The sequence below is a fragment of the Carcharodon carcharias genome, chromosome 26 (assembly GCF_017639515.1).
Source record: "Carcharodon carcharias isolate sCarCar2 chromosome 26, sCarCar2.pri, whole genome shotgun sequence".
In the NCBI taxonomy this organism is placed as follows: Eukaryota; Metazoa; Chordata; class Chondrichthyes; order Lamniformes; family Lamnidae; genus Carcharodon; species Carcharodon carcharias.
In genome coordinates this window covers 6,872,221-6,897,707 of record NC_054492.1, presented here as the reverse complement: position 1 = coordinate 6,897,707, position 25,487 = coordinate 6,872,221, and the positions used below count along the sequence as shown (strand labels likewise).

The following is a 25,487-nucleotide window of genomic DNA, read 5'->3' as shown; positions in this document are numbered from 1 at the left end:
CTCCAGGTCCAGATTATTTCAATGAATGGTATGGCACTAGGAAGTTCTGAGGAACAAAGGGACCTTGGCGTGTGTGTCCATAAATCTCTGAAGGCGGAGGGGCATGTTAGTGAGGTGGTGAAAAAGGCATATGGGACACTTGCTTTTATCAATTGAGGCAGAGGTTACAAAAGTAGGGAGGTCATGTTGGAGTTGTATAGAACCTTGATGAGGCCACAGTTGGAGTACTGTGTGCAGTTCTGGTCGCCACATTATAGGAAGGATGTGATTGCACTGGAGAGGGTGCAGAGGAGATTCACCAGGATCTTGCCTGGGATGAAACATTTAAGTTACGAAGAGAGGTTGGATAGACTTGGGTTGTTTTCATTGGAGCAGAGAAGACTGAGGGGCGACCTGATGGAGGTGTACAAGATTATGAGGGGCAAGGACAGGGTGAATAGGGAGCAGCTGTTCCCCTTAGTTGAAGGGTCAGTCACAAGGGGGCATAAGTTCAAAATGATGGGCAGGAGGTTTAGGGGGTATGTGCGGAAAAACTTTTTTACCTAGAGGGTGGTGACGGTCTGGAATGCGCATGCCTGGGAGGGTGGTGGAGGCGGGTTGCCTCACATCCTTTAAAAAGTACCTGGATGAGCACTTGACACATTCAAGGCTATGGGCCAAGTGCTAGTAAATGGGATTAGGTAGGTAGGTCAGGTGTTTCTCACATGTCGGTGCTGACTCGATGGGCCAAAGGGCCTTTTCTGCACTGTAATTCTGTGATTTGTATCCCAGACTGCTGAGGGAGGCAAGGGAGGAGATTGCAGGGGCTCTGACCCAAATTTTTAATTCCTCTCTGACCACGGGGGAGGTGCCAGAGGACTGGAGAACAGCTAATGTGGTTCCACTATTTAAGCAGGGTTGTAGAGATAAGCCAGGGAACTACAGGCCAGTGAGTCTCAGGTCATTGGTAGGGAAACTATTGGAGAAAATTCTGAAGGAGAGAATCTATCTCCAATTGGAGAGACAAGGTTTGATCAGGGATAATCAGCATGGCTTTGTCAGCGGGAGGTCATGCCTAACGCCTGCACTTCCCAACCCCACCCGCAGTACTGGTTACTCTCTGAAAGTGGAGGCCTGCATGAGTACCACAGCACAGTGGGTGTTCTTCAGGACAATGTAGGCAAAGAGCAGGAGATGACCAACCCTACAGCCCCAGCAGTGTGGCATTCATCGCAACAAGACAGGCACTGCGCTATGGCAGGTAGGCTATGAATGTTGCACTCACCCTGAAGTTACCAGCGGACTGAAGTCCGACTTGTGCAGGCCACCCCTTTTCAAACGGGTTTGAGGCTGACATAATTTCCCACTGGCGTGATGGAAGATTAGATTGTGGCAAGATTCAGGCAAGCAGCTGTTTAAATGAGTACTCATGAGATGTTCATGAATGTAAACGGCGTTCACACCATTCGTCAGCGGGATAACCGACCCACCTTAAACCCACCATTGGGAGAACTGCAAGCTGTTTTTATGCCGGTGGATTTTTGACTTTTCGCCTGCTGCTGGATTCTCCGCTCTGGCCTGCCATAAAACCCACCGCGGACAGGATGGGGAAATTCCACCCTTCCATTTAGACATTCAAGAGGAACAGTTTTATAACTGGATCCCTGTTTGTCGATGTTAAAATAATCAGGTGAGTTTAGCTGTAAAACTCGGAAGGAATATTTGCTACTTTCTTTATCAAAGCATTGCTGTCTAAAGGGACTGGATTTCAATCCCAGTTTGATTCTGTCATTTTCCAATCTTGCTTACAGATGATCAGCATGTTAATTTATTAGTTAACACTTCATTGCTATCTCTCTCCACAGCTCATAGACTTTCCAAAGTTTGGCTTCAAAGCCTTGGTGTGATCAGAGAAAATATTGGAAATTCAAGCATAGAGGTCTGTTCTTCTGATGTGCATGATTTTCTATCCAAACAATGGGTTGCAAATTGGAACCGCTGACCTTCATATTAAAATTGTCAAAGTGCGCATCTATAATTTAAAAAGAAAATATTCTTTGGATGTGGACATCACTGGTAAGGCCGACATTTATTGTGCATTCTTCATTCCCCTTATGAAGAGCGTGGTGAAGCGCCACCTTGAACCACTGCAGTCCCTGTGCTGAAGGTACACCCACAGTGCTATTAGAGAGGCAATTCCAGGATTTTAACCCAGCAATGATAAGGATACCGTGATTATATGTCCAACTCAGGATAGTGTGTGACATGCAGAGATGAGGTTACCATGCACCTTCTGTCCTTGACCTTCTGGTTGGTAGAGGATATGAGTTTGAGAGGGGCTGAGAAAGCATCTACGATACTCTGTACCAACAGCACAATATGATAAAATGTACCCATCTTGTGGAATGAAATAAAGTAATGGTCAATGCAGAACAGCTTTAAAAGCAATAATTTATCTTTCATAGCCTGAAAGCCTTAATTTCCAACCATTATTCATTGTCACATAAGAGCAATGGAAGGATTCAACACACCAGGGAACCTGTTAGCAAACTGCACATGCATAAAATACAAAGACGCACTCTATATTTGTTCCCGGTGGGAGCATGAGTTCATAAGAATACCCATATAACCTTCCTCCTAATGCACAGCCAGCTGACAGGAGACGAAGATTAAAGCCATTGGACTTTTAGAGATGTGGCAGCTGTTTTATTGCATTAGACCCTTTGTGTATGCTTCCTTTAAATAAACTGGGTAACAACTGCAGTAATTCTATGTTAATTTTAGGTGAACTTATTAACTAGATGAAACTGAAACCCTAAAGTATTGATTGGCTTCCCTCCATCATCCAGAAACCAGACCACCAGTTGAGACAATCTATAAATCTCAGGGAGGACCTATGCTTTCTGATTGAAACAATCTGTGTGTGTGTGTGTGTGTGTGTGTGTGTGTGTGTGTGTGTGTGTGTGTGTGTGTGTGTGTGTGTGACCCTCTGTCTGTCTGATTGTGTGTGTGTGTGTGTGTGTGTGTGTGAGACCCTCTGTCTGTCTGATTGTGTGTGTGTGTGTGTGTGAGACCCTCTGTCTGTCTGCTTGTGTGTGTGTGTGTGAGAGACCCTCTGTCTATCTGATTGTGTGTGTGTGTGACCCTCTGTCTGTCTGATTGTGTGTGTGTGTGTGTGTGTGTGTGAGACCCTCTGTCTATCTGATTGTGTGTGTGTGTGTGTGTGTGTGTGTGTGACCCTCTGTCTGTCTGATTGTGTGTGCGTGACCCTCTGTCTTTGATTGTTTGTGTGACCCTCTGTGTGTGTGTGTGTGACCCTCTGTTCTCATCTAATTGTTCCTGTGTCAGCTGTCACAATGTCGCTGTATTCCCTGGCACCAGCTGACTGGGGATTATTTCTGAAGTCTCTCTCCCAACTCTGTCTCCATCTTGTATCCTAGGGCAAAAACTTACCTTCATCAACTGATCGTTTCCAACTGAAATTAACCAGTAAATTTTAAATGTGAAGGTTGTGCAAAAATATTCAGTTGTTTCTCAGCTTTCCATTGAATGCCTCAATCAGTTTCAGAATCAGTTACAATCTGGCCCCAACCATTCAGTCCATTGCATCTGTTCTGCTGTTTCTGTTGGGGGACTGTGTGCTCCTTTGGATACTCCATTACATAAAGGATATTAAAGCCATAGAATGTTGAACGTAGATTCACTAGGATGATGTGAGAGATTGGAATTACGAGGGGAGTCAATTTCCACTGGAGCAGAGAAGGGTAAAAGGAGATTTAATTGAGGTTTTAAAAGGCATTTGATAAGGTTAATAGACTATTTCCTCTGGTTGGTTAAGCGGAGGGAAGTGGACATCAATTCAAAGTTGTCACTGAGAGGGATGAAAGAGGTATTTCTTCATAGAGAGATTCATTAGAGCATTGAATACTTAGCCAAAGGGAATAAAAGTGGGCAGAACTGACTTGTGAAGTTCAATGCAGAACATTGTAGAATCCTTCACCTCAAAAGGAAAAATAGATGAGAGATAAACTTGATAAGCAGTACCACAGTGGCTAAGGATGAAGCTGAAAAACTTAGAGCAGATTTGATGCAAAACATGGCCAACCAATTTATGAGCAGCAATCCAATAAAGACAATAGGATAAAAATAAAAAACTGCGGATGCTGGAAATCCAAAACAAAAACAGAATTACCTGGAAAAACTCAGCAGGTCTGGCAGCATCGGCGGAGAAGAAAAGAGTTGACGTTTCGAGTCCTCATGACCCTTCGACAGAACCCAGGATGTTGAACAGCACATAGCTCAAGCAGTAAATTGTAGGTCAGATCAGTTGCATTTAAATAGCATCCTTAAAGTAATTAACATTTTAAGGCTCTTCAGAGCAAAACAAAATTCAACACCAAACCATGTAAGGTGGTGACTAAAAGCTTGATCAACGAGAGAGATTTTAAGGAGCGTCTTAAAGGAGGAAAGAGAGACAACGCGTTTTAGAGAGGGAGATTAGGGTCTTGACAGATGAAGGCACAGCCACCAATTAAAATCAGGGATGCTCAAAGGCTAGAATTAGAGGAGCACAGATATCTGAGGTTTGTGGGGCTGGAGGAAATTATAGAGCCAGGGATGGGTGAGGTCATGGAGGGATTTGAAAATAACAATGAAAATTATAAAATTTAGGCATTGATTGACGATGTTTCGATGTAAATCAGCAAGCACTGGGTGATGGGTGAATGGGACTTGGTTGTTGTGAGTGAACACACAGGCAGCAGAGGAGGTTAGAATATGGGAGGGCAGCCATGAGTGCATTAGATTGTCAAGTCTGGGAGTAATGAAGGCATTGATGAGGGTTTCAACAGCTGATGAGTTGAGGTAGGGGTGAAGTCAGGCAATGTTAAAGAGGTGGAAATAAGCATACTTAATGATGAACGTTATAGAGCCCTGGTCAGACTGGATCTTGAATATTATGCCCAACTCCAGTTGCCAAGAAATAAGAGATGTTTAAGCCCTGGCAGCGGAGAGTTTATGCAGCTGATATCCAGGGTTGGATTTTTAAGTGCTGCCCTGGTTGGTATGCCAGTTTCCCAATACCAGTGAGTTTCATCAGAGCTGGGGGAGGCTGGTCCCAAGAACCCAGCTATGAGGTCCTGTCACATGTGGCTGGTGGCTGCATTTGAAAGAGAGCACAAACGTATGTTCAAGGTCATTTGCCTGTACTTTGCCTACATTCTCACACCCTGTTGCTGTTGTACTCATACATGGCACCCTTCTGTTCATATTGATCTGGGTAGTTGATGTTGCCGATGAGCAACAAACACAAGCAAAATGGTTGGGTTTTTCACAAGCTTTGCAGTGTTTACTGGTAGCAGGACACTTTGTCTGGTGTGGGTAAGTACCACCAGAGTGGTAATATTGTCTGGACAAGTTGCAACTCTGTTTGTGAAACCGCTGCTGTTCTTTGGCACGTCAGTGATGAACAGTGTTTACAGGAGTTAAACTTGGATGTGTCTTTTTTGCAGTCTCAACTTCAGTGGCTCAGGACTCTGATAGCAATAGTGAGTTTGCTAACTCCAACAGTCCTGACAGCTTTCTGTCTTCCTTGAGTGCCCTCCGACGTAGTTGGCTGGAGGGAAACCATCAGTGATTTGTGTTTTCATTTCCCATTTGACCTGTTCGATTTCACCAAAGTCACAGTTGGCTGTTAGTTGCCTCAAGCACATGCAGTACTGCTCAGTTGTCTCATTGGCTTCCTATGTAGTGAGATTGAAGATCATTGTTTCATTTTTTTGGGGGGGGTGTAAAACAGAGCATCAGTGCAGTTTTAGCTGACTCAAAGTCATTTTATTCAGGTGTAAGTGTTTTAAAAATGTCTTCTAATTCCTTACCGGCTTAGTGGAAAAGTAAAGCCTTTCTTCTTTTGTCCACTCTGATGGCAAAACCTGCCACAGCATCCTCAAAATGTCAGACACCTTTGCAAATGTAGAAATACAGAGGATGGCTCTGAATGTACTTGTAAAGGTGGTAGACAGGGCATCGACAATGCTATTTTCATCAGTGATGAAACTCGTCTGTAAAGCTTCCCTGTTTGTTTGATCTGAGTTTGTGTGCCTTTGAAACGGCCTGAAAGTTTCACTAAGTTTGCAACTTTAAATGCTGTTTTCTCTGCAGAGAGTAGGCTATACCTTCCAAAAAGATTCATAGCTTCTTATTTTGTATTATCCTTGTTGCCAGTATGAGGTTCTTGGGACTAGAAACAGCCAGAGACAGCCAGAATTAAAAGTGCCCAAGCACAATGGCCCCTTTTATCAAAACAGCTTCTACAGAATCTGGCTTCTGAGTGCAGACTCCCTCTGCTGGTACAATTCTGTATGATATCTTCAATTGAACAAAACATATATTGCACTTTTCAAAACACTAATACCCTACACCGGCCAATCTACTAATGAGTGCAATTAAGGTGGTAGGGGGAATGTTCTGTACAAGTCTGGGCAATGCAGTGGGTCATCAAGCTCCTGACATCGCAGGGGCATAAGAGGAGGGCCAAGGCTTCCAGGCACCATTTGGAAGCCACCTGAGTGTAAAGAGGACGGTGGCCGGTGATGGAAGCATGGCTCTCAGGTTGTCTATTGGGGAAGGGGAGTAACATCCTTCACAGGAGAGGCAGAGCCCCGGTCAGCAGAAAGGGATGAGGGGTAGGAAGGCAATTGAGGCCATACCCCCAGCATAGGCTGTACCGCAGAAGTCAGAGCTACCTCAAGATGAATGAGAATCAGTATCACAGGAGACCATGACAGGCAGATGGTCCTCTGGAAAGAGGACCTCCCTTCTCTCCCTCACTGCCACGAGGAGGACCTCCAGGTTGTGCACCAACAAAGTGAGGGGCAGACCTAGCCCAGGTTCCAACCTTCTGCCATTCCTGCTCCTTGTAGCAAGTAAATCAATAAAACAGTCACCACTTTTATGGTTGGTGTGTTGGGTTTAAATTAGTCCCACCTCTCTCAGTCCCGTCTCTGTTCCCAACCCTGTGGCCCCTAATTGGTCACACGAACCACCCTCCAGTAAAGTAACAATGAAAATCGAGGCCTCTGACTGCTCCCCACCACCCCCGATCAGAGGCAGATCGGGACCTGGAGAGAATCCCGACGTCAGTTTCCCAACCCTGGGAGAAAAGTCAGAATAATGAGGGACATCAAAGAAGCTGGGGATTAACAACCTAAAAAGGAGGAATCTGAGAGGTGGTGTAGCCCAGAGTATTTTGGGCTAAATTGCAGGTATAGAATGAGGAGGTGCAGGTTACACTGGAGAAGGGGGTGATAATTGTTCTTCACACAGGGTATTTGCTGTTGGTGGTGGTGGGGTGGGGGGGGAGGGGGGGGGGGTTTGGTGGTGCGGTGTTGCTTTCTCTTGTATTAATTAACTGGTTAAATTTTTTGCTTATCTGGAATTATTGTGTGATTTCTTAGGCCAGTCACGTCAGCATCGTGGCTAAGTGAGGGCAGGGGCTGGGTGCTCTGAGTGACTTATCCCCATGACCCTGCAAACTCCTCTCCATTCACCAGCTCGGGCAGCCTCAAGACACTTCACAACCAATGCTTGAAATGTAGTCAATGTTACAGGAAACACAGCAGCCAGTTTTGCGCAGTGTAAACTCTCACAAACAGCAGTGTGAAATCTGAGCAATCAATTTGTTTTATGAGCCTTGCTGAAAGAAAAATGTTGCACAGGACACCAGTAGAACTCACCTGCTTTTCTTTGGAGACTGCCAATTGTCTCATCCAAAAGGTGGCAGCTTCAGCATTGCAGTATTCCCTCAGTAATGCACTGAAGTGTCAGATGAGATTATGTGCTAAAGGCTAAAAAAGATGGAGATGATATTAGAAGAATAAATCAGACAAAATATCAAGACATTTAAGATAATGAGGGGGAATATAGAGGGGATAAACTAATGAAACCTGGAGAGGACAAAACCATTGGTCCAGATGGATCATATCTACTGATACTACTAGAAGCTAGGAACAAGGTAGCGGAGTCACTCGTGAGATTACTAGTCCTAAGTAGCTGCCGTGAGTTTAGTTCATGTATACCATGCAATTACAGCAACTTCACGTCGTTCAGTACCTGGTGATGGTGAGGCAGACAGTGAGATGTTGTTTTCATGAAGCTAGACCAGCAATGTTTGAACAATAACTTGCGAATATTCATGTTTAACCACGCATCTTCTTCTGCCTGAAGTTACTGCATCATTTACACATAAATAACTGTGAGCACCATTTGCCTCACTGTCATTTCAACAGCAAATCCTTCCTGTAGTTTCAACTTGTGGGAGAGCCCATAAATATAAAATAGTTATTCAGGAGAAACTTCTCACAGAGATTTTAGAATGTGGATGCATAGGTGCTTTTAAGGGGAAGCAGGATAAGTGGGTGAGGAAGAAAGGCTTTGTAAGGTAGGGGGAGCTTTTGTAGAGGAGAAACCTGTTAGCCTAATTCCATCCTGTAAAAGGCTCAGAAGCGGGGTTTGAACCCAGAACCTCTGGCTCAAAAGTAAGAGTGCTACCACTGAGCCACAGTTGATATACAATCAAGGGAGCTTCTAATAGAAAGGCTATAGGCTGCTGCATAGACTAGAAAGGGAATTGGATAAATAATTGAAAAGTAAGAATGAAAAAGGATATGGAAATGGAGAGGGAAATGGGATTAGAATGGCCATATCCAGTTAAGCCAGCAGAGGTGAGATAGAACGAACGGCTTCCTTTGATGGTATAAATTCTATAATATTATCTTCAGAGTTTTTAATGGGATTAAATGAATAAATAATGTAGGATATTCCCAATGATTGAATCAGTCTCAACATAGTATAAATTTAAAATTGCTGCTGAATGCATAAAAAATGTTCTTATGCAAAGTATTGTTGCAATGTGGAATGTGCTGCCACTGGAGGCTATTCAAGTCAATTACAACATGCAAGAGGAAACTAATAACGTTGAAGAAAAATATTTATGGGTACAAGGAAAGAACCAGCCAACGGGATTAGCTCCCTAACAGTGGAGTGGGCACGATAGACTGAATGGTACCCACAAAGAGTGTGGTGGGAATGAATAGTATCAGTGCATTTAAGGGGAAGTTACACAAATATATGAGGGATAAGGGAATAGATGGTGGATTTAGAGGAAAGGTAGGAAGAGACCTGAGTGGAGCATAAATGCCAGCATGAACTGGTTGGGCAGAATGGCCCATTTCTGTACTGTGGATCCAATGTAATCCTCCTTCGTGTGCTGAAATTTCTCTGATGCTGTAATGTGATTATGGGTCATTAGCTGCTTCTTGATCTGCAAAGGTGACCCTGAATGGTAGTTGGTGTAGGTTGGCTTTGAGTGTTGTGTGTAGCTCTTGCTCTCGCTCTGCCTGTGCCTCCTGTAGCAGTGCAGGGCAGCATGTTATATAGAATTACGCAGAAATTACAGCACATTTGCCAACCAATTTGCATTGATAATAAAAACAAAAAAATGCTGGAAATGCTTAGCAGGTCAGCCAGCATCTGTGAAGAGAAACAGAATTAATGGCCTGTAACTCTGGGCTCCCCAGCATCAGATTTGAGGGGGTACCCCAAAGATGCACTGGGGAATCCCTCTCAGAAGTTTCCAGGTGAGGGTTTGCATGGCAATTACCCAGAAGTGCACCCTTCCTCTGGATAATTGCACTGCCCTGGGAACCATCCGAAAATGCGAATTAAATCATAAACGTCGGATGGTTCCACTGGGGTTATACCAATAGTTAGCCAGAAAAAGTTAGAAGAATTAAAACCTCTTCAAACTTCTGACTAACTATTGTAAAGACATAGACTGATACCATAGGACTGCCCCCACACCCACCCGACCTCGGACTTCCCACGAACCCTCACGGACCTCTGACCACCCCACCCAACCTCCCAGCCCTGGACCTCCAGCTCTCACCTACCCTCTCGGACCAACCACTCCCGCGACCCCCTTAGACCCACCCCATGACCACCTGCACCTCCAACGAACCCCTCACCGCCCCCCTCTCTCAACACCAACCCCCTCATACTCAGTTCCTCCCCCCCCACTGCCCACCGAACCTCCACCCAACCTCCTACCCCACTTCCCCCAGGCATTCGACTGACCTTCTGGACCTCCGATTGACCCCATCCCCCCGGACACCCCCATCCCTCAAAACCTATCCACTTACCTTAGACACTTACCTTCCCCCTGGCCTGTCAATTTCCCTGGCCCTTTAAACTTACCTGCTTTATGTAAAAAAGGGGCATGGCCTTCTTAAGTATGCTGGAGCTGCACTTCGCTGGGGTCTGTGAGGATACTTTTGATGCTGACCCCCAGGCAGCTCCGATGAACGGAAGTGTAAGTGTAATTTTCAAGACCAGGTAAATGTGCATTTATTTCTTCTAATTCCTGCGGGCCAGCACTTTCCAACGCTAGTCGGAAGTTATGGCCCAGTGTTTCAGGTCACGATGACTGTTCATCAGAGCTGGTGTTCATCCTTCAAATGAGTTGATTAAATCCCAATAAAATAGCAAAGTACTATGGATGCTGGAAAGCTGCAAGTGCTGGAAATACTCAGTAGACCTGGCAGCATCTGTGGAGCGAGAAACAGAGTTCACATTTCAGATTTGCGACCTTTCCTCAGTTCAAATCCCATACACCTTGAATTTAAAATTCTCATCCTTGTGTTCAAATCCTTCCATATCCTCTCCCTTCCCATAATCCTCCAAGATATCTACATTCCTCCAATTCAGGCCTTGTGTCTATCCTGTTCTTGTTCACCCACCAGCTATATATGTCCTAAGCTCTGGAAATCCCTCTATAAAGCTCTCCATTTCACTTCTCTTCTAAGATGCTCTTCAAAGCATATCTCTCTAACCAAGCTTTTGGCCATCTATCCTAACCATCTCCTTGTGTGAATCAGCGTCAGTTCTGTGGGGTAATGCTCCTGTAAAGCACCTTGGGATGCTTTACGTCAAAGATGTTATGTAGATGCATGTTGTTGTTGTAATGCTCACCAACGTTCTAACCTATCTTTGGAAAGCAATGATTCCACATCCGCTTATTAGGAACAGGTGCAAAACTAATTGCAGTGGCAAATATCATCAATCACAATTCAGGATCCTTAAAGAATCCTTGTATTATTACACAAAGGGTCCAAATTAATATTGGATGTTGCTGCTGTAAAACTCTCCTTTCCGCAGGACAAGAAACTTGGAATTCTGCAAAAACTGCTTCCTGGCTCTGCTCGCACTTGCATAGTTTTGAATTGTCTTTTACAGCAGTAAATATATGTGAACAATAGAAATCTGTTGCCAGGAAACTGTAAAGATTTGACCATTTTAAAGTAGAATAGTTTGACCAGTTATATAACCTAGTGTTATGGCGCCTATACCAGGCAATTATTGATAACTATTATCCATCACAAATGAAATTAATTATAAAGGAGCCTCTCACAAGTGACTGCACCATCAGACAATTCAATGAGCTCTTTGCCCTCCTTTAAAGAGGGATTAAATAGTGCACGCTTTTTAAAGGTCCACTGATTTCAGGCAAAATGGTGTTAATTAAGCATCTTTCAACTTGTCTTGCTGATGGTTCGGTTGGCATAAGGATCTGAGTGCCCTCAGTACTGCAGCGTAGTCAGACGTTTGTTCCGGTTTGTGTTGGGAGCCTGGTGATGTAGTAGCTGAGCAATGGGATCTGCTCATCGTGGAGGACTGAGTTTTATTGATCTGACTCTCCATTGTAGGATCTTGATGCCTGTTGATGTGGCTGGAAATTTGTGCCTCATTTGATGCTATTTTGGGCCACATGCTAGAGTGTGAGCGACACTGTCTTTATTCTGCACTTTTAGTTCTACCATCCACCATGTAGAGTGACCAGTCAGGGCGGGGTCTGACCTGAGACGTGAAAAGATTTTCCTCTTTACTGCCTGGGCATCAGCTATCGCCTGTGTCGAGCTTAGAGAGGAAAACTGGGCAGCTCACCCACGTATAATGGGCTTTCGGACCTTCCAGCCTGATTTTTGTCCTCAGCCTTGGCCTTAAATGTACCTCCCCTACACTACACACAGCTGACAGTATTTACAGATTCAGGAGGAAAACCTGCAGATGAAATAGTGTCGTGTGAATCAGATTGAACGGAGGGGCTTTGGGGAGCAGTATAGCCAGAGCATGTGACAATAGCTTAAAGCTGGCAATGATAACAAGAACAAATAAATAAGATTAATACTTCAAATCAGTGCCCATCAGTGGTTTTAGAAAGAGATTACGAATCAATAAAAGCTTCTGAATGTACTAAAATATATTTAATTAACATTGCTTTCCTTTACAATGAAGCCCGGATATTATAGCAGGACATCAAGAAGCTTTGAGTTACTCTGTCATACTTGGCTTAATCCACAAAGTCTCTGTGCCAGTAATGATCCAGTGCAGTTGAAATGATGATGCTGCAACAATCTGGAGCCTGGCGCAAAACATCCTCTAATGTGATGTTATCGTGTTGTGGAGAGTTTGATGGGTTAGACTATTTATTATTCTGAAACTGTTTGGTGCTGACAGTTGGGAGAAAACTATGTCTATCCTTGAGCACGAGAGCACTTTTATTTGGCTGTGTGCTGTAGGTGGGCAGCCTTGCCCACCGGTATGAGTGCAATTCCCATGCAGGGACAGGATAGGATGCTCCCTACACTCCAGCCCCACTGCAAAGCTTTAAATAATTATCTCTTATAAACATCTAATTATTGATGAACATCTAATTATTGTTTCAGATTTCCAGCATCCGCAGTATTTTATTTTTATCTAATTATTGATAATGCGTTATTCATACCACAGCCTTAACTTAAAAATTTACATAAATAAATAACACTGCAACTGATATATTTGTGCTATACAATTCCATTCTGTCGGCATGAGCACTTCATATCTGATTCAATCTTCATGCAATTTTTTTAATGTTCATTCCCAGGTATAATTGGCAAGACTGGCATTTATTGCCTGTCTTTAGCTGCCCTGTGAATGTGGTGGTGGATCTAGAATCCAAAACTATAATATATAAAAAATCATCCATGAGATGCTGTGGGGCATCAACAACAGCAGAATTGTATTCAACCACAATCTGTAACCTCGTGGTTTGGCATATTCCTCACTCTATCATTATCAAATAAGCCAAGGAATCAACACTGGTTCAATGAGGAATGCAGGAGGGCATGCCAGTAGCAGCACCAGGCATTAGTTAAAATAAGGTGTCAGCCTAGTGAAGCCTCAACACAGGACTACTTACATGCAAAGCAGCAAGCAATAGGCCGAGCTAAACGATCCCACAACCAACGGATCAGATCTAAACTCTGCAGTCCTACCACATCCAGTCATGAATGGTGGTGGACAATTAAATAACTCACTGGAGGAGGAGGCTCCACAAATATCCCCATCCTCAATGATGGGGGAGCCCAGCACTTCATTGCAAAGGCAGAAGTGCTGAGTGGATGATCTACCTTATTTTGCTCCAGAACTCCCCAGCATCACAGATGTCAGCCTTCAGCCAATTCAATTCACTCCACTTGATATCAAGAAATTACCAGATTACCACAAGTGAAAACCCTTCGACACAATCATGAGTTAAGTACGCCATGGTCTCAACAGATATGTAGCCTTGTAGATTCAAGTCCAAACTCCTACTGACTTTTCCAGCAGGCTTCCTTATCCCAGCCATGTCAGAGTGAGTCTTTGCAGTAATCTGATGTGTAATATACCTTTAAAGCAAATGTTGTAAAGTAAGAGCACATGATCTTGGTACCCAATAGCACGGTAGTGTGGGCTACCTCTGTAGTCAGTAGCCTTGAGTTATAGTTTGAAAAGTAAAGACAGAGTTTTGAGTTGTAAACACACAAGTGAAGCTGCTGAGTTCCTTTTGTAAATAAACAGAATGCGTTTCTTCTAAGAACAGTCTAATGATTTTCTCTGCCTTGGTACCAACTCGGTCATCCTGAAAAAAGCCTGCAATCCAAATCCTTTAGCCCCAACAAACCAGGGCACTGGATCCCACAGTCTTCCAGTCTTCAGCCAATTCGATTCACTCTACTCCTGCCAGTCTTCCAGTGCATCTTGCAAATCCCTTCACTCACTCCCTGAGCATCATTGAACCAACTTCCAGCAGTAAGGCACTCTCATGCGACTACTTGGCTTTTAAATCTCTACAAGTTCTGTCTCTTCAAACAGGGATAATATCATCACCAGCATTCTGCTTGCTGATTAACATAAAAAATGGTCTTTCCCTCTGCCTGATACAGCAGCATTTTGACGTTCCTCTCTCAGTCTCTCTGTGTGTCTCAGTCTGTGTCTGGCAAAATCAACACCAACTGCCTCTCTTCTGTGTCCAATTCAGTTTCTGGTCAATAATACACCCCAGGATGTTGATGGTGGGGGATGGTAATGCCAATGAATGTCAAGGGGTGATGGTTAGATTCCCTCCTGTTGGAGATGGTCATTATCTGGCACTTGTGTGAATGTGTCAAAGTGTGAAAACTGGCACTTGAGTTGCGATGGGCCTTTGTCCTCAGGACAACCAAATCTGGCCCCTGTCTCCGGGCAGAGTTCAGAATAATTACCATCCCCTCTTCATGACACTCTGTTTTACTTCAGTTTAAAGGAAATGCCTTAAAACATAACTGTCTTATGAGTTTCAAATTTGTAACATTAACAAAATTAAAGTTAAAGGGAATCAAGGGCAAAACTCTCAGCTGGTTGGAGTCATACCTAGCACAAAGGAAGATGGTTGTGGTTGTTGGAGGTCAATCATCTCAGTTCCAGGACATAGCTGCAGGAGTACCTCAGAGTAGCTCTAGGAGTTCCTAGGCCCAACCATCTTCAGCTGCTTCATCAATGACCTTCCTTCCATCATAAGGTCAGAAGTGGGAATGTTCGCTGATGATTGTACAATGTTCACCACATTCACGAATCCTCAGATAGTGAAGCAGTCCATGTCCAAATGCAGCAAGACCTGGACAATATCCAAGCTTGGGTTGATAAGTGGCAAATAATATTCATACCAAACAAATGTCAGGCGGTGGCCATCTCCAACAGAAGAGAATCTTCCCTTGATAATCAGCAGCATTACTATCATTAAATTCCCCACCATCAACATCCTGGGGGTTACCCTTGACCAAAAACTTAACTGAACCAGCCATATAAATACTGCGGCTACAGGATCAGGTCAGAGACTGAGAATTCTGCGAAAAGTAACTCACCTCCTGACTCTCCATGCCTGTCCACCATCTACAAGGTACAAGTCAAAAGTGTGATTGAATACTCTCCACTTGCCTGGATGAGTGCAGCTCCAACAACACTTAAAAAGTTGAACACCATCCTTGGCAAAGCAGCCTGCTTGATTGGCACCCTATCCACCACCAACGCACAGTGGCAGCAATCGCCAAGGCTCCTTCAACATATGACATTGTCTTTGCTACGAGCTGCAATTATTTCTTAAATTATTCTCTGTCCAATGGTATTACTACTGTTAGGGCACCAGAAACTACTTCCACCAGTGTTTACTGGCCCTTTTTTCCCTAATCTCTGATTCTGACCCATATTGATTCTACTTCCTAATGGTCTGAGCCAAGATCCTTTCTCACAAATGTCCTTATGTCATTCTTTATTATCAGGGCTACTGCTCCTTACTCCTCCTTTTCCATCTGCCTGTCTTTTTGAAGTTTTATATGTCCTGGAATATTTATTTTCTAACTGTGGTCAACTTGCAGCCAGCTGTATACTGATGTTGGTTGAAGAATAAATATTCACAAAGACACCATGAGAATTCTCCAGCTTTCCTTCAAAACCACTTCAGTGGAAAGACAGTTTCTTGGTTTAGTGTCTCATCCAAAGGGTAACATTTCTGACACTGCAGCTTTCCCTCAAGTGTTACCATATACAAGTATCTGGAGTGGGCTATGCAGCTTTGATCTACTGAAGCAGATAAAGTGGCTCTCCAACATGATGGAAATAGTGGAAATGGTTGAAAATCCGAAGTCCCGGCCCTGAACATGGCATTTCCTATTTTAGCAGAGGTGGGTCTAGAGGTGGGCTGGGGTTTGTACATGCGTGTTTTACAGAGGCAACTGGCTATTTAAATCATTAGATGTCTTCACTGAAGTTGTTGATCAGGAGTGTGAATCCCAGGATGTGCAGACTCGACCAGGGAAGAGCTGGTCTGAGCTTGGTGGATTCATTTGGATAGCCATGATACCCCTTTGGAGAAGTAAGGTACCCCTTTGGAAATGGTCCCAGGACACTTCTGGGAGAGGTAAGGCACCCTTTTGGGATTGTTAGAAGTAAACATGATTGTGCAGAAGAAGTGCATAAACTCATGGGAACTGCCACAGCTGTCAAAGAACTGTCAAGTAGTCAAGGAACTGCCAAGTAGTCAAGGAACTGTCAAATCTGCCAAAGAACTGTCAAGTAGTCAAGCAACTATCAAAGCTGTCAAATAACTGTCAAATCTAATTGGAATTGTCAAAGCTGCCAATGGACTTAACTCTGCTGCTCTTTAAATTTTAAGAAAAGTCTAGAATTCAAAGAAACTCACTACTTGATATTTCATTCTGTCTGTTGATATAAGCCTAAGTGTTATTATTTTAGGATTTGTGCTGCAAAGGCTGATTTTACAAACTAACATTGTCACAGTGGGGTATCTATTAAGTGAGCAATTTGATCGACAGGCCCAAGTGATTATAGAACAGAAATATTTGTTTTCATAAGAGGTTAGTTGAAGGAATTTCTATGTATTGAATTTATTTTATCAATTAGAGTGTTTTTTTAACTTAAAAATAATGACATAATTAATAGACACATAAATTGATCTTATTTTAGCGTAGCTCCGATGTTTACCCATGGTGGATACTAGGTGGCATGGAGGGGTAAGGGCAAAGGCTGGTGGGTGGGGGGGGTCATGGGTCGACATGAGCTGGCACTAAGTTGGCATAGGGGCTATAAAGGGCCATGGGGGTGTGGAGGTTATAGGGGGTAAGAGAGCCATGGGGTTGGGGCAATGGTTGGCATGGGGGTGTGAGGGGCCATGGGGGAGTGTGGGTAGGGGGCATGGGCTGGCATTATGGGTATGAGGGGCCATGGGGTTAGGTAGAAGGACAAATGTTGGCATAGGGGTTTATGAAGGGCCATGGGTGTGGGTGGGAAACATGAGGTGGCATAGGCTGGCATTGATAGGACATGGAGAGTGTGTGGGGGGATGAGGGTGAGGGCTTTTTTTTAATTTTAATCATGTTTTAATTAAATTCAGTGCAGTTTCAGAGCACAGAGACAGGCCATCCACTCCACCCACCTCCGCATCCGGCAGGTTCTGCTCTCGTTCCAGGTCTAGCAAAACGCCTACAAGCAACGGCTCTCTGTGGATCTTCAGCTACGTGTGCAGCAGGCCCTGCCACCCCTTCATCTTGAGGGAGGTGCTCCTCCCTTTGCTGAGCCAGAGGTCTCCGCCATTCTCCTCATCTTCTTCTTCTCTGCTCCCTGTAAGCCATGAGGCATCCCGCTAAATCACCAGGCTCCATGATCCTGATGTTCTCCTCCTGCAGGATCACAGAGAGAGATGTGTGGATTAGCATAAGTCTCCTAAGAACCTCTCTTGGTTAAGTCTGAAGGCCCCTTCACTTATGCAGGAAAGTGCTGGCCACCACTTGGATGGCCAGTGTGTAGTGCACTCATTGGCTGTCCGAAACCCCACCCACCTCCGCCCCACTCCACCTGACCGATTGGCAGCAGCTTTGCCCATTGGACTGCATGCTGTGCTCTCAGCTCAGGCACAGGCATTCTCCTAACCCACACTGCATGGCTCCACTGTTAGCTTGAACCATGGGGGAGACTGGTCCAAACCTGAATGATGACATTGCAAGGGGCCGTGAGAACCTCCAGCAGTGACTGCTCCATGGCCAGCTTTAGCAAGGAGATTGTACAACTTGTCTAGTCGAACAATTGTTCTGCTGTCCCCTGAAACGCACATTAATTTGCAGCCTGTGCATGAGGGATGAAAAGTTCTGAAGCATTTGGTGGCACTTTCGTGCTTTTGTGTTGCTTGAGTGGGCAGTAAAGCTTCAGAGGCCCAATGCCAAGCATTTCAGTGGAGCTGCTGCTGAACAGTGCCAGCTGCGTAAGTAGACAAGCCTGCCCAAATGTGCGGTCACTTCCCTCCCCAGCTCTTCTCCCCCCTTCCCCCCCAGCAAGCACGTGTCTGTTTACTTCTTGCAGTCTGTGCTGCCTTGCCCCTCATCACCCAGTGGCCTCACCCACACTGGAGCGGGTGAGGGTCTGAAGAAGGGGCAGACGGACTCGCAACATTAACTTTGCTTTTCTCTCTCCACAGATGCTGTCAGAGCTGCTGAGTTTTCCCAGCATTTTCTGTTTCTACTTCAAATAATGATGCTGGCCTTCTTTGTAAAATATAATTTGTTCAGCTCTTTCAATCACTGAGACCCAGGTCTCAATGATTGAATTGGTTTGAGATCACAATGGAATGTGCTTTGATGCAGTGAGTAATATTCCAAAACCTTTTTCCTAGGACATTCAGTGTATCGTAGCAATGTAATTATTCCTCCAGCCTATAGTGTTGAATAAACCCCTTTGAGCTTTGTGATGATAGTGTTTGGAGTAGTGAGGCTTACTGAAGCATTGATAGTTAACTGATTTTGACTGCTGGCCAAATGAACAAAAGCCTCAGCACTCTGCAGGTGGACCAACTAATACACCAGTGAAAATGTTAGCGTAACTACACTTTTAGAAAGCCCTTTAGGTTTTGCTGCTGTGTCTTGGGCAGAAGTCATCAAAAGCTGAATATATTCATAACTCTTTGCAGAGTCCTGAACTGGGGGACATGCCTTAATGCAGGGTCAGTATTGGAAATCAAAACCCTTTATTTCCAATAAATGGTTAAATTTGGAACCATAGAACATAATACAACATAACTGCCTGTCTCTCTTCCAGAAAACAATTTGTGAATAGTCTGTTTTGAAAATCAATCGGTCCCCAATCTTGCTTCCTGACTGATTTGAGAAATTAACACTCAAAAGAATGTTTGTAACAAAATAGAGCCAAAAAAATTATTAAATGTATCTGTGCAGTCACTTTTTATGCACTTGAAATATTTCTAACAAGTTACCTTGTGTTCTGAGAAGCCGAGACCTTTTTTTCATGGGGCTTCAATTCAGCTGAATGAAGCAAGCCAGCCAGGTTCCAGACTCCACAGAATGCACCGTCTCTCTCTGTTGGGAGCAACCTGCACAATGCCAAATCCACCTTAAGGCCGCCTTCCTTCTACTGACAAATACTGCCATTGGAGCTGGGGAAAATGTGTCAATGATTTGCCTTGATTTGCTTTTAGTGACTGACAGAGGGCACCCAGAAACAGCAGTGAGACAATTTAGAGAGGGCAGAGTTTCCCAATTGGTGTACAGGGGCGAGCCCAACATGCAGGTGCGTAAAATGATGCGGGATGACGTCAGGCGTGTATCCCGATGTCATCGCCGCCATCGCGATATTTCATTCAGCGGGCGAAATCAATTGAGCTGCTTGAGAACGCTACCCGTCCAACCATAAGGTCCAATTTTCAGGAAACCTCATCCACGAGCAGGATGAGGCTTCCTGAAGCTTTTATTAAATAAATTAATTAATTTTCATAAATATAAAAACATGTCCGTTGGTTAAGAAGTAAATATTGGCCAGCACTTTTTATTGAATATTTGCCATGGGATCTTCTACATATACCTGAGAGGTTAGACAGGGCCTAGGGTTAATGTCTCATTTGGAAGATTCTACCTCTGACACTGTAGCACTCTCCCAGTACTGAGTGCCAGGTTAGATTATGTGCTCAAGTCTCTTGAGTGGGACTTGAATTTTGTCCTATTGACGCAGAGGCAAGAGTGTTACCCACGGCTGACACTTGTCTGGTAATTATGCAGCTACAGTATGACACATGCATGGATATCTTTAGTTATCCACATGTGGAATATGAGGGGACAAACCTTATTTCTTCATTTATCTATCTGCAGTAGGTGAGGAAAACATAATTTGTTATTATAAATGATCTGGAGCTAGCACAGCGACAACACTTACAGATGATGCTAAGCTCATAAAAGTGGTCGACTGCAAAGCTGAATAGGATAGCTAAACATTGGACTTGAGAATTGGGCGGACAGGTGGCAGATGAAATTTAATGTAAAGAAATGCAAAAAGCTTCACATGGTGACAAAAAATCCAAAAAGTGATTGTTAATTAAATGGAAGGAAGTTGATGTGTATGGAAAATGAAAGCGACCTGAAGTCCCAATTGACAGTTAGTTGAAGTTTTCACAACCATGCTCAGTGCCAGTGAGCAAAACAAATCAGATGCTGGGATGTATTAAATGGTCGACATTGAATCAAATTAATGAGGTAATCGTGACACTTTATAAATCACTAGTACTGCACCACAGCCCAAATAGGAAATTGCAGCAATTGAAATGATACAGGAGAGAATAATTAGAATGATTGAGGGGTTGGAAGGAATGGAATATGAGGTATGATTGTATAAATTGGATATGTTATCGCTAACATAAAAAGCGAGGGTCGAGAGGTGAAGTGTTTGGAGTTTTTGGTATTCTAAAGGAAATGAATATGGTGAATTATGACAAGCTATTTCACCTTGTTCAGGTTAGAGGATACAGATGAGAAATTTAAAAGTCTTTTGAGGAAACAATATTTCAGTTAACAAGTGATCAGTCTGTTGGACAGGTTCCCTAGAGAAACATTGGGAGAAGTTAATACTGATTCATTCAAAACCACCTTTCTTTCAGAAAATAATATTTTGGGATTCGGTGTATGAGTAATTTGAGGAATGTTAATTGGTGAGTGTAGCATGGTGGTGAGGGAAAAGGTGACTTTGGACTCATGGTTTCCAAACCTCTCCACAACTAGGCTTTTGTCACCTCACATCTGGATCTGTTGAGAAAAATCGTTTGCTATGATTAATCAACCAATCTATTATTGTTGTATCATGTAACTACCAGGATGGTAGAAGATAAACTAGAGGGACACTGGCCTTTCCTAGTCCAACTGCTCCTATTTTCCTATGTTCATGTAATCACTTTTCTAAGTTTCATTCATGAGAAATACCATAAAATATCTGTATTAGCAGTCTTGTATAGTGTGTACACTTAATTCAATTCACACACTTATTTCCTAAAGCCCTCCCCTATCACTCTTTTCACATCATATTTTGGTGATAATGGTGTTATTGCTTTGATACTGACTCCAAAATGGAAATGAGGAGCCAGGGAGAGCTGAATCTAGAAGTAATGTGCAAGATAGCCAGCACCTTCCCCAGGAATTCAGAAGGGTAGACAGTTTTTTAAATTTAATTCATTCATTCATACAATTTTGGAATCACTGGCAAGGCCAGCATTTATTGCCCATCTCTCACTGAGGAACGAACAGTGGTGAACTTCTGTGGTGTGTGTGGTGAAGGTCTCCCACTGTGCAGTTAGGCAGGGAGTTCCAATATTCCAGTAAAAAGGAGTGCATAAAATACTCACTCTGTTCTCAAATTTTCAAATATCTAAGTTGTCAGGATGAGTTCAAGACCAAAGAGGCCTTTCCAAATAAGTTTAAAACTTGCCCTCGTGTCATCAGCAGGTGCAGGAGTGTGCCTGTGGGCCCACAGGTACAGCGTAGGCCTCCCCTGACCCAGGCTCATCCATCCCTTCATGAACCTCTGACTGCCCCCATGCTTACCCGACTCGCCAACCTGCCACTTCCTGGCACGTTGCCTCCAGATTTGGGCTGGAAGTCAGCCAGCAGCACGTTAATGAGGCCCGGCCATTAAAGTAGGTTTAATTACTCTACTTGGATGTATTCCTGATGGTTTCATGACATGGCATTCCACTGCCCTGCCCCCCAGGCGCCGACCATTGTCTAACGCACCATCCTCATGACAAACCATCTTCCCACTCCAACTGGAAAGCAAACAGACTCAATTGGATGATTCTTGACTGCGAAGCTGCTTATTTTCCTGACCATTATACATTCATAACTTACAAACAGAAGTGTTAAAAGTAAATAAAAAGAAAATCCCCAATTTCTTTAACATTCCCGTAGTTTTTCTCTTGGTCTTTGCTTATGGCTGTTTCCGAGAGATTAATCTCCAATTCCAGAAGCCCCAGGACAATTTGGAAGAATCGGAAATCTGATACTAAAATGGCCTGTGCTTCCCATTGCCAGTTAGGAGTTAAAATCCCCACTGATAGTTCTAAAGGTTGACTTGCATTCTATTGATGGGTATATTCTATTGATACTGATATAGTTTAACCTCCTAACCATATCTAGGCAGTTGTCTACAATCCAGGATGGACCATGATACATATGAACATATAAGTTAGGAGCAGGAGGAGGCCATTCAACCCCTTGAGCTCCATCATTCAATAAGATCATGGCTGATCTGATTGTGGCTTCAACTCCACTTTCCTTCCTACCCCACCCCCATAACCTTTGACTACCTTGTCAATCAAAAATCTATCTAACTCAGTCTTTGGAACTGTCAAAGCTGCCAATGGACTTAACTCTGCTGGTCTTTAAATTTTAAGAAAAGTCTAGAGTTCAAAGAAACTCACTACTTGATATTTCATTCTGCCTGTTGATATAAGCCTGAGGGTTATTATTTTAGGATTTGTGCTGTAAAGGCTGATTTTACAAACTAACATTGTCACAGTGGGGTATCTATTAAGTGAGCAATTTGATTGACAGCCCCAAGTGATAGAACAGAAATGTTTGTTTTCATAAGAGGTTAGTTGAAGGAATTTCTGTGTACTGTATCTAACTCAGTCTTAAAAATATTCAATGACCCTGCCTCCACCGCTGTCTGGGGAAGAGAGTTCCATAGACTCATGACCCTCTGAGAGACAAGAAATTCTCCTCCTCTCCGTCATAAGTGGGAGACCCCTTATTTTTAAACTATGTCCCCTAGTTCTAGTCTCTTCCACAAGAGAAAACATCCCTTTTGCATCCTGGGGAGGGGAATAGTGGAGATAGAACGAGATGGAATTGTTTCACAGAATAGCCGAACCCAAGAAACATTTTGATGTTCTAGCAGTCAGATTATCCTCCCTTCCCAACTGGGAAAAGATTAGAGAACTTGTGAGAAATAAGAGACAACCATAATGTCAGCCATGGCTCCATGGATATCAATCTTGCCTAGATCAGAAGGCTGTGAGTTTAAGCCCCATTCCAAAGACTTCAACATTAAATCTTAGCAGGCAATTTGATGCTACACTGTCAAAGGTGGCACCTCCAGATTACACATTAAACCGCGGCCCCATCTGCTCTAGCTCTCTGTGCACGTAATATGGCACTACTTCAGAGAAGAGCAGGAAAGTTTTCCCTTGTGTCCTGACCAACATTTATCCCTCAATCAATATCACTAAAACAGATTATCGAGTTGTTATCATATTGCTGTTTGCGGGATCTTTCTATGCTCAAATTGGCTTCTGTAGTTCCTATATTGCAACAGGGCCTACACTTTAAAAAAAGTACTTAATTGGTTGTGAAGCACTTTGGGACATCTTGAGGTCATGACAGTCACTATATAAATGTAGCACTTTATCTACTAATAACCTTGAATAAAAACAACATACCTTTTTTCAGGAATTTCAGGATGGTAGCAGTGATGAGAAAGGCTGATGAAGGAAGTCCAGAGCAATGGAGAATGCTATCCCTGAACCAATGTACGTTGATGTGGACAAAGGATTGACATTAGCCTGCTTTGTCCTCCTGTGCCTCTTCCTAATTATGATGATTATCCGTTGTGCTAAGGTGATAATGGATCCCTACAGTGCCATCCCTACATCTACCTGGGAGGAGCAACACCTGGATGATTGAATGCCATGTGGTGTCAGAGGAAAGGAGAGAGATTCCTCCTACTGACAAGTTCACTTGAACAAACAGGACTCATTACAAATACTGAACCTATTAGTAGAATTCTGTGAAAGTGTTTACTAAAAATTGCATGTGTATAAGTGCCTCAGCGAAGATTATGTTTGTCTTAAATGACCTTTTATGTTTATATCATACAATGCACTGGATCGATAGAACTGTATATCTTACATGTATGGATTGTAGTCTTAGGGTAACATAGGATAAATGCAAACCAATTATCTACTAATAAACATTAAGACATATAATGAAGCCTCAGACTCTGCCTGCTAAATCCTATGTTACAAAGTTTCTCGTTCTTCTATAAGCAATATTTAGCAATGACGTCTGGAAGGCATTGCAGGAGATGTACTTACCTTGCGACTGAAGTGTGATGGGAGTCTCAGTCTGTTCTTGAAAATTGTTTACAATTGTTGGTGCTTTCCTCAACTTATGACCTTGCAATCTCTCATTACAGCCTCAATTGGTGATGTTCTTTAAAAAACAAGTAATGCTTTGTATTTACACTGAGTGGCTGAATGATCCATTCCACGGTGGCACACCCAATGTTTTCTTGGGACTTGGCCCAGTTAAGTTGACTGTTGATGATACAATTATCGTTTGGTCGCAGGATCAGATCACATAAACTGAGAATAATACACATCTGATTAAACACTGGTGTTGTGTAAACAATAGTCAGCTATGCATTCTCGGCCTTAATGTCAGAACTGCAAGGTTACTGCCTCCTGACCTCAAAGAACAACTTACAGCCAATGGTGAAACTGCAAGGAGGCAGAGCTATTGGTCATATCTACATTTAACAGACTTAAAAATAAAGTTCCATTTTTAAAAATCTCAACATGACTCATTTATTCTGTGACAGCACGTCAGGAATACTGATTGTATCTTTCCGAGTGTCCAATGATTTCAGTAGCCTGTTCTTGCATTTTTCATTTACTGTTAATAGCCTCCTGCTTCAGGATAAATGTGAAGCTTAGACAATCTAGCAATCCCCCGGGGAGAAGTGGTTCCTGGACTTTAATTGTCTGCCACACTGTGTAATTATCTCAAAATGCTTAACTGTGGATTACACCATCAGAACATTCTTCGATAATCAGCATCATCACCATCAAAGTGAATCGTATAGAAACATCCCTGCCATAATGTTGAAACAGAACAGGAGTCTGTCACTGTGTCAGCAAGATTTTATTCTTAAGGGTTTTTATTCAGTTCCAAATTTGGGGTATCATTTTCCTTTTGAGTGCTATCAGTTTTGTGCACGGGCCTTTCTTGAGGTGCCCACCATCTCTGGGTTGTTCACAAGGCTTGCTCGGATCCTCTAGGCTGAGGTAGATCTCGACATTGCTTCCATCGTCAGCCTTTCTGCACAACCTTTAGAATTTTAATTTTCTAAAGTTAAAATGAGGAGGCCATTCAGCCCCTCAAGCCTTGCACTGCCATTCAGTCAGGTCGTGCCTTGTCTGTACCTCAGCTCCATCTACCCACTTCTGCACCATATCCCAAAAACACCTATCAATCTGCCTTGAAAGCTCCAACTGA

General features: G+C 43.4%; 1 protein-coding gene across 1 annotated transcript in view; it reads left to right on the top strand.

Annotated features, from left to right (window-relative positions):
• LOC121270031 (cortexin domain-containing 1) overlaps positions 1-24,151 on the top strand; it is a 49,153-nt gene extending 25,002 nt beyond the window's left edge. Inside the window, exon 2 of the mRNA XM_041175334.1 lies at positions 23,661-24,151. Within this exon, the coding sequence (XP_041031268.1) occupies positions 23,715-23,894 (180 nt within the window). The 5' untranslated portion in view covers positions 23,661-23,714 and the 3' untranslated portion in view covers positions 23,895-24,151. The remainder of the gene's footprint in view (positions 1-23,660) is intronic.
• Positions 24,152-25,487: the final 1,336 nt, after the last annotated feature.